Source organism: Dromaius novaehollandiae, chromosome 1 (assembly GCF_036370855.1).
Source record: "Dromaius novaehollandiae isolate bDroNov1 chromosome 1, bDroNov1.hap1, whole genome shotgun sequence".
Classification (NCBI taxonomy): Eukaryota; Metazoa; Chordata; class Aves; order Casuariiformes; family Dromaiidae; genus Dromaius; species Dromaius novaehollandiae.
In genome coordinates, this window is record NC_088098.1 from 211,614,741 (window position 1) to 211,630,907 (window position 16,167).

General features: G+C 41.0%; 1 protein-coding gene across 6 annotated transcripts in view; it reads right to left on the reverse strand.

Annotated features, from left to right (window-relative positions):
* The window catches only part of DLG2 (discs large MAGUK scaffold protein 2), a 999,439-nt gene that overhangs the window by 538,120 nt on the left and 445,152 nt on the right, over positions 1–16,167 (reverse strand). For all 6 annotated transcript variants that reach the window (XM_064505171.1, XM_064505176.1, XM_064505174.1 and 3 more), the window contains one exon: positions 4,768–4,929. In XM_064505171.1, coding sequence (XP_064361241.1) covers positions 4,768–4,929 — 162 coding nt within the window. The remainder of the gene's footprint in view (positions 1–4,767; positions 4,930–16,167) is intronic.

Below are 16,167 nucleotides of genomic sequence, written 5' to 3' on the forward strand. Positions count from 1 at the left end.
GCTAGGGCCTTTTGCCATCATCAAGGAGAAAAAGCAAAGGGAATCAGTGTGCCCTCCTGATGGGAGAAGTAAATCTCTTTCTTCCAAAGAGCAATTTGCACAGATGTCAATTCACGTATAATCTTAATTTTGGAGACCTCTGGGTAGATGAAATGCCCATTTGCCCCACCTGGAGATGTTTTTTCCCTTTCTCCACTGAAAAGCAGTTTCATCAGTCCTGATTTCTCTAACATGTCAGGAGCCCTGCTGAGCTACAGGGCAGCGCTGTGTAGCAGCAAGAGAAGGAGGAATTTCCAGAGTGGCTCCTTCCCCTCTACAAAGTGGGACTGTCAAAGGGGAGGCCATTGAAGGGATGCCCGAAATTCCCTATTTAAAAGAAAAAAAAAAAAAAAAAAAGAAAGCTTTCCTTATTTAAAAATATCTTAGGCGAAGATAATGGTAGTGATACCTTGGTTACTCTTTTTCACAGAAACACCACTGATTCTTATAGCCTGCAGGAAACAAGAATAAGGACTGGGCATACCCTGACATTTTGAACATGCCAGCAACCGAGGAAATGCAAGACCACAGATTCTTTCCACTTATAACCTTGTCTTAAGAGAGTCGAATATACTTAAAAACATCAAGAAATCCAGCACCACAATAGTACTAATAAGGTTCATCTAGAAGCCGGAGCTCGCTCTCATTTGATGAACCCTGATTAGCTCTACTCCTCGGAGGAAGAAGCAGCAGGGAAGACTTCATTTAGAGGCAGCTCTCGCACGTCTGAAATCCAGGTACGGCTGTGTTGTATTCAGAAAAACTCCCAGCATGTCAAGGACTCAGAAGGCACCTAATTTCTACCGAGCCATTTCTACTGAATTAGCACCTTCTAACCCACGTAGTGAAAACCTCGGTAACGTGTTGCCGAAGGTTTGTAGTGTCTGATGGAAGGATTCTCGGCTAACTGCCCCATCTAGTGTCACATGGAGGAAAGTGCAAGAAAACTATTTTCAACTATATTCTCAGCGCACTTTTCCCATTAGAGGACTAATAAAACAGAGTTTCCTCACCTCCGCAAGTTGCAAATAACATTTAAAATCATAATATGTCAACTAACTCTTTCTCTAAGCTGCTCTAAAATTAGCAATTTTCCGCATGCTAACATACTGCCGTATAACTGAAAACTTTCTTTAAAACGTCTGTGTTTGACACTCAAGCTTGCTGAAAAGTCATAAATCTTATCTTCTACACACTATTAAGCATATCAACCTTTAACAGAAGCTTGCAGCTTTTTAAAATTTAAGTATTTACCAGCTGTGAGCTGAGTGCATGGGAAGCGCTACAAGACAATAGCAAAGCAAAGTTCATGCTAAAAATATGAAGTTACGAAAGTCAAAATCAGAGTCAGAAGAGGCTCTAATTTTCAGCAGAACTACTCGGCTTGTTATTTTCCTCCAAAATGAAGTAATCCAGCTTGTGCACACTAGACTGTAGAGATTAGAAAGATAAGTCCACTATCAATGTCAGAAATCATATTCACATTCCTAAAAAGTATTTATCATAATCCAAATCCAAGCATCTCAAAGAGATTTTCAGAAATTCAGAAAGACCACAAAGGCATGCAAACAAGCAACTTTTTCCTCTGCCAAACTCAAGGTACATGGGAAAAGTGAGGAGATTGACAGCGATATGAGGCCAGGACAACGGTTGGGTTCCAAAGCATCTTTACTGGATTATCTTCACTCTCCATATTTTTCTTTTACGATACTCTTTCCAAAGAAAACATACTGGGGGAGTCATTCCGTCAACAGGGCTCTTTGCAACCAATAAGCACAAATGACTGTCTCAAAAATGCTTCTGGAGATGCACTCTGGTGCTGCAGATCCCGCTGTGAAATTCAGGCAGTGAAATGCAATTTCAGCCAGCGACTTGGACCCTGCTCAGCCAGCGATCCATCATACTGCTTGTGCTGCAGGTGCCAGCGGCATTGCTTGTCAGACAGGCAGTACTCCTGACACGGGAGGTGATGCGATCACTCCTCTTGGTAGAAGCTAACTTGCAACTTTGTTTTACACGCATTTTCCCTCGGCACCAAATATTCTGACCTGTATTCAGAAAACTGGGGCAGAACAAGTCAACCTTTTCAGTGAGAACAGCTCTCGGTGGAGTTTCCTGACAGCTTTATCCCACTGCAAATGTCAACGTCTTCTCGATCCTGAGACTAGAGCTGACAGGCTGTACTTGGACCCCCAGCATTTGCTACATATCCTCAGAGCAGGATCCCAACAGTTCCCCCTCTCATGCGAGACAACAAAATATTTAAATGGCAGGCACGCTCATCCAGCAAATCTTTAAAAAGGAGTATTTTGCGTTTCCCTAGGAGGCACACTCTGGGCTGCGAGGCAGCATGCTTCGCAGTTAGCTTTTATTCAGTGCAGCCATGATGTTTACCTGGTCCTGCTGAGAAGAAACCAGAATACCGAGCAAATCAGAGCATAGGAGGGAAATTCTGTAGTTTCAATAATACAACTTATTCTGACTGCGTTTTGGTGAGTTTGGAATGGTATTTCTCAAACATGCAGAACTCACTGTGGCAAAAAGCTTCTGAATAGGGTTTTCAGTTAATATTCCCCGGAAATAAGAGTGAACCAAAAGCAGGTATTTCAGAACAGGCATGGTCAGAGCACCACAGTATCATGGGCTCTAGCATAAGGCTCGCTCAGGCCTCCAGATCTAATTCTGTAATGAAGGGTAAAGGGCAGGTAAAAGACTGCAAGGCAAAAAAAGCAGGAATGTCGCTGCCATCTGAAGAGATACATTTTGACTAACTGGCAGCCATGAGACTCTAGAGCCTCTGTGAATCTGAAGTAAAGAAGGGAGAAGTTCAGCAGCAGAGACAGAAATCCCTGGCCTCAGAAGAGAACTTGTAGGAGAAACTCATTCTCAGGTGGAAATATTGCATAGCTCCTCTCCTCTTTGCACTGCAGAAAACTGCAGGTACTTTCTCCTGTCACAGTAGAAAATTGGGCTGGGAGCCTGTCGCCTTCTGATGCGACACTCTCCCGTTCGCCTGAGACGGCACGGAGGCTCCCCCTGCCTCCGGGCCAATGAGCACTGACACCAATATGAGGATGCTGCAAATGGCGTTTATTGTACGCATGTATTCGCTTATATACCTACAAGCATACTGCTATCTCTACGTCATATCCTTCCTCTTCCTTCCTCTTTCCGTGCCATCGCGAGATCTTCCGATCGCCGTTCCCTACAGAGCCAGTTAAGGCAACTGGAGAAGTCTGGAGATACCCTTGTTCCTCACCTCACTTCACAACAATAAGCCTTGTGCCATTGTCGCTATGTTATCAGCTTGGATCATGCAGCCTGACTTGGAAGCCTCCATCTGTGAAGCAAAATATCATCTGTTTTTGACTTTCATGAATAAAAAGCACCACTGTAATCGTGATACTGAAAGGATCCCTAGAGTAGCAGGAATATTTTGCTTCCAGGCAAGAAATTGTTTTGTCTGTGGTTTTCCCCTCAGGTTACGCTGAGGCCACGTGGAGGCAATCCCTTCCAAATAACTAAGCTGATCTACTTGAGCGTAAGAAGATACATCACTGTTTGCTACTGGTGGCTTCTGCAGTAGGTAGGTGACCTGGAAAGCTGCCAAAATATTAAAAGACAAACTGCATACAAACTACACAAGCTAACAACAAGAACAGAGGACAAAGATTAATTCATGTGGCTAATCCATGAAGGCTCAATGAACACCAGCTGCATTCACATCAATCTTTAATAATAAACATTTCCTTTCACTTGTTACTACACTGTCATCGCTGCACTAGGCAAGCAAAGCACATTTCACAACCTTTGAGCACCAGAAGGAGCAAAGCACATCTGCCTTGTGTGCTGCTTAGATAATTGCCTGAACAAATCTATTATCCAGAACATCATTGCTTCTACTAATGTTATTCTCCTTTTTTCTCTCTTCCCAGGGCTAGCAGAAAATAACAACTAATAGGAAAACCATCATGCTCTTCACTCCATCCACATTGCTTTCATTGGAAAAGTTTCAGAAACATCTTCAAATTATTGCAGTCTTGGTAAAGAGCAAATGCAATTTTCAGAAACTGAATTCTTTTTAGTTAACACACAGGTCCACCGTGGAGGACACACACTTTTTGCACAGCCAACTATACCAGAGAGCACCAGACACACACACATACACGCAGACCCTCTATATTTTTAAATAATTGCCTTAGTTGACACAGTGATGTACCTACATCGCCGTAAATCACGACAAAAATCAGAGAAAACAGCAAATGCTTGAGTATTAAAGATTTGAATAGTGGCAAACAAGTTCCCCTTTCACAATACATCTTATGACTTTCCTGTAGCTCTTTGAGGGATGCCAAAGACAGGATTCCATCAGAGGTTACAACTGCAATACTTTCTTCAATTTATAAATAAAGATAGTCAAGATTCCAAAATCATTGCAATATTGAGGGCCAGAACCTGTGTTACTCCTTTCTAAATATACAGAAAAAGGGTACATTTGCCAGGATTAACTTTTGCTCAAGCCGTCACATCTCAACACAAAGCTGTGCCACCTAAACTATCATCTATTACACTACAGCAAGCCTTAAAAACCTGACACAGAACAACAAAACTGCACCAACACCTTTCAAAAAATAGCTCATTTGTTTGAACAACAAGTAAGTTTTCCAAGGGCTTCGTTACACGATTTTTCCATTTGAGGACCAAAGCCACAGTGAATATCAATCCTACCTTCAAAGGAGAAATGTGCGACTGTAGGACATATCCATGGACGTTCTCTATTTGAGACAAGTTCTTCTCTGACACATGAACAAGCTCGGGGCCTCTCACTTCGTGGGTTAATCGAGGCAAAGTATGATCATGTGGAGCGTCCTCATCTTGATAGCGATATTTCTAGGGAAAAAAGATAACACGAGCAAATAAGCTTTGGGAAAAAAATACACATGTACGAATGTAAATATGGGATATCAGGTAAGACATCAGATAATGTCTATAAGACATTAGACAATATAATCCTTGAATTTCCTAATCTGTGCTGGAGAGAACGTCTCATTCTGTTTTTAACATTTCATCAAAGAGAGAAAGCATTAGTGTTACATCACACCGATAAATAAAATGTTTACCTTCAGATAGATATCTCAGATGACATACTGGTAAGGCTTAATACTGAAAAAAACCATGTTGGTCTGTTGAGCTGTGGTGTCAGCTCATATTTGCCGTACTCACATCCTCTGCGCTTTTATAGCCTTTCTCCCCAGAATGTTTCAGTCATTTTCCACTCGGCACAGTGGTATTTGAGGTTCGAGTACTAGAGTACGCACATGCACACTGCCACAGAGCTACTGCCACATAGACACTTACTGTCCAGTAACAAGTTTTCCCCTTACCCTGCTGCACTTCTTGTAGACTAGATATTAGGAGATAAGGTATTATAACTCCCCACTGCACAGAGAAGTAACGTTAGAAACAAAGGAGGGAAACAACTTCTCCAAGGTCCAAAAAGCAGCTTGTAACAAGAAGCAATATAACTCTAACCCTAAAAATAGAAATTAAAGGACCAGACCTGTCCTTTAGCCAGAGGATCTGCATTCTTTTTCAGGAATCTATTTATTTATTTATTTATTTTAGTTGTCTGGTCAAGGGGAGGGCAGAGACCTACAGACTTTCTCTTCCCTAGCGTACAGGAACACTGGGTAAAATCACGGTTGAAAGAACCTTTTGAAAACGAGGCATTACATACGAGCTCACATAAACACTGCTCTTTCGAGGGAGAAGACTACAGAATGGATAGCATGTGAGAGATGCAAATTCACATTATTTAACATAATGGAGGAGGATGTTCTGCCATTATAGCCGTGAGCATTGCATAAGGAGCAGAACAGAATATAAATTAGAAAGGGGATTCATAAATCTTTGGCACAAAGAGAGGGGCATGTAGTAATACTGTAAATCTTTTCAGCTGAAAACCATATGCGAAAATATTAATGAGCAAAATCAAGGATTAAAGAAGAAAGTCCAGATGTGGAAGTCTTTTACAGTACCGGATGGTCAAATAGGAAAACTAAGAAGTCTTAAAGTTCAAAAATGTTCATAAGAACATTATAAAAAATATTTCTCCACTACTCCTGTATTTAATTTTAAATATCAGGCTCAGCTGTGTTATTCCATTTACTCATCCTTCTAAAGGAAATTGTCCCAATTTATTCCTACCTTGATTTCGATATATGAGATTAGTTCCATTTTTGTCAATTATTTTTAGAATACACATATGACACGATTTGTTCTCTTTTTCCTTTATGGGATATGCCTGCAACCCTTCACATATTCACTTTCCAGATAATTTAATTAATGAATCTATAAAATGACTGGCACCAGACAAGCATTATTTGGGCAAGAAGCCATCCGTCTAATAGACAGTATTCCAACCAATGTCGCATTAAAGGCTTGGCCCACAAATCACTTCAGCCTCAAGCAATTAATTATTTTTTGAATCCAGTGAGCACTCTTTCAAAAAAGATGACTACTTATAGACACCCTATCTAAAGTGAGCAATTTACTAAGACATGATTTTGAGAAATAGCAGCAGAATACCAGAGTTGTTCAATCTCACTGCAAAATGGTAAAGATGAAAATGGGCAACAGCCACCATCCAAAGAGATGAGACAGCAGTGCCAGAAGCCATAATGGCCTGATCATTTAGGCAGCTTTACAGAGCAAGAAGCAGTGTGGGGTGGCATTAAATACAAAACATCTCTTTACATCCACTGGTAAGCCCTTTCCCTATCACAGCACTGCTCTGTAGCCTTTGAGCAAGTGAGAGGCAAGGCTCAGAGTAAATTGGCTTACCCTGAGCCTTATAATGCTGAAAAGCCCAGCACTTCTGTGGCTCACCACTGTAGACTTTCCCATGGAAGTCTGTGTTTTATAATTAAAATGGATAACCTGATAACTGTGTGTTCCCATGAAAAATTTGATAATATCCATGCTCATGTGCCATGAACAAAAGTTTTCAGAGCAGTTTTCCCCTGTTCCACTTCCCTGTACCTCCTTCCCACCCCAAGCCCAACCTTCTCATTCTTCACCAAGTACGAGTCTAGAACATTTCTGGGCCAATCCTATTTTGTGCTTTCCTCATGCCTCATGTGTTCTTAGCACCAAATTCATTGATTTTCCTACATCTCTCCTCCCACAGCATCTCCTGACTGAAATGCTTTCAGCTGTTCACTCTAAGCCAAAGCAGCTTGACACAGCAAAAAGCCAGGGATAGGGAAAGTTTTGGAGAATGGAAGACAGAAAATACGAAACCAGAACTGAGACTCCTGCAAGAATGCTTCTTTCATCTCCATCACTCTGTCCTGATGGGGCCCTGCAAATATCCTTGAAATTACCCGATTCCCTAGAAACCAGCATTTTCTCCAAGGGTTAATTCAAATTTCTGGAAGTAAAAGCATGATTGCACGGAAATGCTACTCATCATTTGACAAAAGAACAGGTGGATGTCTTATGATAATTAAATTACAAATCAGTGCCTGCTGCTGACAGGGTATTGTACACTGCCAGCTAGCATCAGATATTTAAAATCCTCTGTAATTACCTATAATGGGGGAGTGGAGTGTGCTGCTGTGAATTTTTAATATGAACGTGCCTTTTTATAACAGTTCATTCTCTCTACAATGTGAGATTATTACAGCACCGCTGCTCCTCACAACATACTGTCTAATGGAGCACTTTTAATGCTGTGTTTGCCAAAGAGCTGTCAGCTAAACAGGACTGAAGATATGAATCAAGCAGAGGGTAATGGTCAAAAGCCTTAAAGGTGAACAAAGCCAGCTCTCAAGGAAAAAAAAAAAAAAAAAAAAAAAAAAAAAAAAAAAAAGGAGTAGTAGGAAGACTAGGAAGACATCTGCTCAGTTACAAGATACAATAGCCGAGAGACAGCATCTACATGGAAACACTGCAGGTCTTATAACCTACCTTTGACAGATTCTCAGTGAATGGAGATGGTTGGGAATTTGTAGTTCTTTTTTGGGCCAAAAAGAACTAGCTTTTGCAAAGGTCCTCAGTATTTTCTGCAGTTGCCATCATTTTGCTATGCATAAAATGCAAACAGAACAATTGTTTTAGATCAGCTCAAACTGATCTGTGTCCTAAGCTGCTGAATGTAGTCCTACTGGCATTGTCCTTCAAGGCTGTATGTCCCTGTTCTCTACATTGCACTTTCATTGGACCACACTTCAAAATATCACAGATCATTTTTGATTGCAAGGGGAAGGTGGCAAAAGGAGGGAGCAGAGCGTATTAGAGGAGTCACGTGCCTCTACAATATCCTGTGAAATGTCAGTATGCAGCAAATCCTGATCCAGAGAGGATCTTGAACGAGTCTGAGAAGAAGGCACTTTGATATGTGCGGGAGACACAGAATAATGAATCAAGCCAAAAACGTGATTTTTCCTTCTAGTCAGCTGAAGCTACATTATAGACACAGCTGACAGAGTAGGGAAAAAAGGTATCACAGCATACTAAGAGATGGTAATTTATTCACCCATGAATAGGTCCTGCCCCAAACCTGTAGTACTCTCTTCGGTCAGCATGTTATGGCAAAGGAAACATTAGCTATGTTAGTCATTTTAACTCTTAGGTATCATCATTTCTGCAGAAACTATCCTGCACAAGACAACAACTCCTGATGGATCCTGTTGTCCCACTGCAGTCTGGGGCTGGGGGACAGATCCGATTGGGTCCCAGAGCTACCTGCTCCTTACCCCTCCCTCACTTGCCTTTTCCCTCAACCTGGGATTGGGTTGGAGCTCCCAGACAGAGTAGTCCCACTGCTAGTCATCTGCTGTAACCTCAACAGGGGAGTGACCTTTGAACAAGTCAAGGGTCAGCCCCCTTCTGCATGATAATAGGTCCAGAATTGAATACACTGGATTTGTTCACGGTTATAGCTACAGGCAAAAGCTAAAAACATTGATGTAGGAGTTGGTCCCTTTACACAAAAGTTTAATCTGTGTAATCCCACTACAATTTAAAAAATGTTAGCACCACATTGTCTCACTTTTGTGTTTTTGGTGGTCTCCAATATGTTGAATTTTACTGGCATCGCTCTCAAAGGCAGCACATTTCAATGTCATACAGATAAGGATCTTGAGAAAACAAACTTTACAATTTGCACACACAAGTCCTTGGGCAGTCATCCAATCATGAGTAGAAATAATGTTACTCATCCAACTGATTGCAAATGAGCAACACAGCTTGAATTCTGAATATTTGCAATCAATCTATAGAGTCAAAAGAGAAAAAATACTCTTCTCATTATATGAAATGGAAGAAATCACGATCTGCTTGCCAAGACTGTGGAAGCAGATTAAGAAGCTTAAATCATTGAATAATTACACTTATTGTGAATGACTTGCTCTTTTGCTTATCAAGTACTTTTCTAACAAGCTTGTCACTATATCACAGCAATACCTTTCATCCAAGAAGCCCAAAGAGCTTTACAAGTGGCAGTCAAGTCTTTTCCTGTCAAAAAAAAGTATATGCATCATTTAAAGGTGGATAAAATTAGGCACAGAAATACAACAACGCTCAAGGTCACAAATAGAATCAATTAATTAAGCAGTAATAGAACTCAGGAGATTTTTCCAGTCTGGTCTTCTAAGTCCAAGACTTAATGCAACTACAGTGATGATTTTTTAAAAAAATACAGTTATGTGTTGCTCTACTGCCATTGAAATTTTCTTTTATTTTTTTCTTTTTTTCTCACAAAGGTCCCAGGAGACAGTAAACTTTCTAAAGTGACGTTTTAGCCTTTTATCTATGTCAGTGTAATAGCTAGCAGTAATTCATGTAATTTCTATGGTGTATCTCTAAGAAAGAAATAGTGATTTTGTAGAGGACAAGAGGTTTTCTTTAAGAATCAAATTATTTTACAGAGGGGATGCTATCAGCACTGAATAATGAGAACTTGCATGGCTTTTCCATTCAGTACAACAAGAAGTTCCTTTTTTCAGGACGGGAAAAACAAACAAAGAAAAAAACCAAATATATGATTTCTTCCCTCAGTTCATTAAAATAAGCAGATACTTGCCCAATGTAGGGAATATATATTGTTTTTTTTCAGTGCAAGTACTACGCAGTGGAACAAATATGTTTTACAGTATGCTCCTCATCTGTTTCTTGAAACTCTGAATTATTCTGTCATCATGAAGAAGAAAGGCTGGATATTAGCCAAAGTACTTCTTCCTTACATTAGGTGGACGTAGTTGCACCTTTAGCTCACAAGATGGCACAATAACCATCGAATTAAAGCCTTTTCTCACATCCAACTATGAAGTGTTGCAGGGAAAAAAAGCAAACTATGAAATGTCATAAAACTTCAGATGATTTTTATTTTGAACTGGCCTGGTACAACATTAAAAAGAGGCTGCAGTCTTTTATAATAAGTGCACTTAGGCTATGATCCTACATAAAGCTGGCAGCTAAAGAAAATGTAACAATTCATATAAGCATCAAATATTACGACTGAGCAGGAACCTATTGATTTGTCCAGGGTTTAGCATGAGCAAAACAACAATGTATTGACAAGACTGAGACTAGCCCAGAATGCTGCATTCCTCAAGGAATTCTAAGTCCTAATTAAAACCGCCTGCATGCAAATGTGTACCAGGAGGTATTCAGCTCCATATGCTACATCACATTTTGGACCTGTTAACAGCATCGGTTTAGCCCTCTGGAGGTTGCCACTTGCTATCCAATAATTTAAAATAGATTTTTTAACTTGAAGCACCAGTATAAAAAAAGACACTCTGAGAGGGCGGCTTTGCTAGTATTAAATGGTGAATGTGGCTACAGACTATAAAAACCTGCAACTGCTCAAAAAATTAGTCCAGCTAATACTGTTTATCTAAGTGGAGCAAAGGAAAGACGTGGGAGAAACCATACAATTTATCAGCATCAAGCTGTAGTTCTCTTTCCCTCCTTTCTTCCGGCAATAACTTCACCTGCATATCCCTTTCCACAGTTTTCAACTCTTCCCCTCAAAATATTTTTTTGGTGATACTTCCATGTTCCCACAACCACTAGAGCTATCTTCACGCCTCATTATCTCCCTGCTTCATGCTCCTTTCCCCTGTAGCTCCCCACGCAGCCCTGTATGTCCTGTGTCTCCCATTCCCTGATCCCTCTGTCTCTCTCTTCTGCTGCAATATGCGAGCTTCTGCACACTGTGCCTCACAAAATATCCCTTTTCCTCCCCATAGCACCACCCAAAACCCCACCTCTGGCCCAGGGTGACTATACAGGTTACTACTGAGCATTTGGAGAAATGGAGCTGGCAAATGCTAGGAGTCACCGTGCCTCAGTTTCCCTCCCAGTGGGCCTGCAGCCAGAACATAGCACTGCAAAGTGAGTGCCCCAGTTTTATAGCAGAAGATCACAAAGTAATTTTGCAATGTAACAAATAAATAATATACAACAGTTGCCCCAAACCAACGATACTGAGAAACAAGCAAAACCAGAGAACTTGCCCCTCATTTGTTCTCTGTACCAAAAATACAGATCTTAATTTAGTCCAGCTTTGTCCAGCATGTGACATAACATGTTGTGTTTTGAAACTGAAACCTTCTCCCCAGCCATCACTGGTGGATTCCCTACTTATTTGAATTTATGCAAAACTTAAGAGGATGTTGCCTCTTAGTGCCTACTGCTAGTGACCTTCTGACAATTATCCAGCTATAGCAAAGAAAAAAAATGCAAGTGATTAGTTTTACTTACTTTTGTATGTATGTATGTATGCATTTATTCAAAGCAATTGGCTATAGCTATGTGTTTTAATTATACTACTTCCCAACTCCCTTTTGAGCGTCTTTCAATGGGTTATATAGTACCTGCTGAGTTATTCTAGAGGGATTGTACTCAGACTCCGTTTCTTAGCTCTCACTGGCCTCGAGTAGATGTAATCGTGGTGGGCCTTTTGGCCACTGACCAATTTCACAGCGCTAATTTGGAATACTGTCTGGCTATATCAGGTCCTGCTGGTGGTCACTGTGGAGATACCTTAAACTGAAGGGGAGCTGTGGGACTGTGCTAACCGTGCTTCTCTGAAAGCTCCCACTGAAGGGGTCTCGAGGGAGGCCTCTCCCATGATGCCCAGGAGTTCACCTCATGCCCACGTCCCCATTGCATGTAACTCACGTACCCTCTAAGCAGAGTGTTTTTTCAAGATAGTAGAGCTGATGTAGGTACTTCTCCACCTTCTGCACCCATCTCCCCTGTGCTGCCCTTTTCTCCATCCTTCTCCCTTACTGTGCTCACAATGAGGCTATAAGTTAAACTGGATCACTCTGATCAAGATTAGGTCTTGTGTAAGTTTGTTTGAACCTGGATTATACACTCTTGGAGGTCACAGCCCCCCAAATAGTTGAGGAGGCAACACAGTAGCAGGAATGAGCAGCCAAGGGGGAGCAGAGAAATTTCCTGAGCCAGCATTGCTGCTACAGAAAAGATACACAAAAATAATGGCCCTGAATCCTCTTCCATCCTCCCTTGCATACATACATAATCCAATGCAGGGAGCTTTACATGCCAACACAAAGATAAGCCAAGGGATATAAACTGCGTATTGGCAAATCCAAGGAACACTGACTTGACATTTCCCAAGGAGAGAGGAAGAATACAGAGATCATTACACCAAGGATTGGAGCAAATGGGGTGAAGGCCAAAGCTCAGGTGGTAAAAATAGAAAAGGGCAGGCAGATGCTTGGGGAACTAGGGTAGATTACTCTAAAATCCTCAGAATAGTCTGTTTTCCCAAACTTGGAACTAAAACCAGGATTCCGGTGTCTGTACTACTGTGGTGTTCAAAAATACCTGTGAAACCTGTAGGGAAAGCATTTGACTCATGTACCTCCAGGGCTCGTTTGCATGGTAATAGCTGCTCCCAGCAATTCCTAGTCAAGTGACAGAGGTCTGTAGCTCTGGAGATGCTGGCCCTGCCCCATGGTAGGTTGACCAGAGTTTCCAGCCAAGGCCGTGGAGAGACATTTTAAAATGTGACCACTTCTCTACTCACATATTGCTACCTCCCAGACTTCTTGAGGATAGATGTCCCAACTTCCTAGCCATTGCTTTTTACACAGTCCTGTGTCTAAATGGAAAATCTAGGAGGAAAACTAGACTCTGTTTTTGTTAAATTAAGACTCAGTATGTTAAGAGAAAGATAAATCTGCAGAGTTAAGTACTCAATGGTCAAGAAAGTGTTATTTTCTCATGAACTCCATCCACCCTGCTCAAGCAGGGTCACCTAGAGCAGGTTGCCCATGACTGTGTGCAGTCAGGTGCTGGATATCTCCAAGGATGGAGAGTCCACAGGCTCTCTGGGCAACCTGTTCCAATGTTCAATCAACCCCTCAATGAAGAAGTATTTTCTTCTATTCAAGTGGAATTTCCTGCATTTCAGTTTGTGCCTGTTGCCTCTTGTCCTGTCACTGGGCACCATTGAAAAGAGTCTGGCCCCATCCTCTTTACACCCTCCTTTCATAAAATTATACACATTGATAAGATCCTCCCTGACCACCTTCTTCTCTGGGCTGAACAGTCCCAGCTCTCTCAGCCTCTCATACGAGAGATGCTCCAGTCCCTTAATCATTTTTGTGTCCGTCCTATTCGCTACACAGGCAGGAAAGTTCCGTGGGAATTAATTATGTATTGAAGAACACAGAATTGTGTCCTCTGTGGGATTCCAGTATTGTTTCTTACAGATATGGAAGAATTCTGCCCAAAGGCTACAGGAGTAAAGAAAAAAAAAAAGCTCTCAGGCTAAGACAGTCGAATGCTATATTGGATAACTTTTCCTATACTTGCTTTTGCCACAGAAATCTCATGTAGTGCTAGGTAATCCACATAAACTAAACTTTGCACAGGTGTGGATATGAGATATTCCTCACTTTGAAAGGCCCAGGCAGACGCAGACAGCCAGTTTTTGCAGAAGTGCTGAGCATCAGCAACTTCAGATGAAATCAGGGGGAGCTGGACTTTGCAAAGAAAAAAATGCCAGGTAATCCCCTGTACTCCAAGAAGTCAGTCTAAGGGGGAATTGATATCAGCTGATGTTAGCCACCTTAAACTTCCAGCATAAGCTGGTCAACCAGGATCCCTCACTAATCAGTGGAGCACCACAATATTTATTTATTTGTTTGTTTGTTTATCAAAGAACTGCTCACTGAAGGCATTTTTTTCTCTCCCCTGTGTTTTTAACTTAGACTGAAAATAGTTTAGGATTGAGGGACACTGAATGAGATGAATTTCATTTGTGATGTTGCAAGCTGGACACAAGAATTAGCAGACTTCTTTGATCTTAATGGTTTCGTCTAATGAGTAGAACTCCTAATCACATGGGGATATTGTGAAAATAAATTCATTAATGATTATGAGATACTTGGATACTGTGGTCAATATAACGGGAAAATCAGGGAGAAAACAATCCTGTAATCTGAACACAGTTTGACCTCCATGCATTAAATAATGTGTGGAGCCATATGTTGGATGTGAAATGCTGTATAAAAAACCCATCCACATCACTGAATGAAGCAAAACAAAAATAACCATGTAATTAAAATGTATTTGAGTGATATTATAGTATTACCTTACAAAATATGGCCACAAAGGGACTGAAATGAAATTGCTTAGAGCATCTTAATTCTTGCATTTCCTAAGTCTGAGTGTTTGACTTTCTAACCCCAGCATCCTTAAACTGTTCTTTGAATGCAATGTATACACACATAAAAAACCTCATAAACTTTAATGGTATTCCTGCTTCTTATACTGCGAAGTAGGTATAGAGAGAAAAATGAATTTTTCACTGTTTGTGGAAAACTGGCTCATCGTAAATACAAATACAAATGTTTTATGTGCATAAACTTGAAAAATAATCTCCCTGTTGTCGCTCTGATGAACCCAGACCATTATCTGAGAAAATAACATTCTTTTTGTACTGAACCAATCTTTGACTGTGCTGGAAAACCTATTACAGGTCTCAAATATGTACATTTCCTATATTTTTATCTCTCCCCTCTCTTAAAGGCTATGAATTTTTAATGACAAAAAGAAGGATTTAATACATTTTAACTGGGTGTTCAATAGGCTAGGAAAGCACATTTATGTCAGGTGAATTTGCATGTGCTTGACACCCATAAGAGTCGACATCAACATTTCTGAGGCAAGGCACTTACTGAAAAGGCAGCTTTGGTCCTTTGGGTCTTAATCCTTCTACAGCCTTTTGGTACAGCATAATTGTGACAAAGTAATCTGCATCTTCAGATGCTTTAATGAAGCCTGGTTACAGCACAAGCAGAGTGACCATCAGAATAACCAGAATACAGAGAAACATGAAGCTAGAAGCAAGAGACTGACTGCTTTACTGAGGCTATCACCAAAAGGAGCATTTCCACCCTTCCACCTTCCCACAACCTGCCTGGTTCCTGGATGTGAACTCTAAGGACTTTAGGGTCTCAGGGGAATTTGGTTCAGCTCACTAATCTTATAGCAACATATCCCGGGTCTCAGGAAGAGAGTATACCAGTAAGCAGCAATTTGTGGTACACTGAATTTTGTAGAATGGGAAAATCTAGCTTAAGTCCTCTGAGCCTGTGAAGGAAACAAATGCAAGTCCACCACTTCTCAGGCCATACTTTACCTACAATGAAATGGCGGGAACAGCATATCACCATCGCCACTAATTCTATTTAAAAATAAATAATGGTGCTCAGCTGCATTTTCTGAAGGGCCAAGCAAGTCTGCCAGTACAACTTTCCGTAGTTTCTCAAGTCCCATAGTGCTCAGACCAGACCAGGTCACTGAACTGATCGTGGTTGGTAGAACTATGGGCACGAAGCAAAACTGCAGGACAAAAAGGGATACATGCATGAATTTCAGGCACCTGTGGAGTAGACTACCCGTGAATTTTAAAGTCTACCTATCTTCTGTTTGGACAGCTAATCACTTCTCACATTTTAACTTAAATGAGGAAATCAGTTAGTAATTACATTGCTGGATGGAGACAATGATTCTCTTTTGGGGCTGTTGTTTTTTGGGGGGGTCTCATTCCATATTCTTATTGGAAGAATAAGGTGC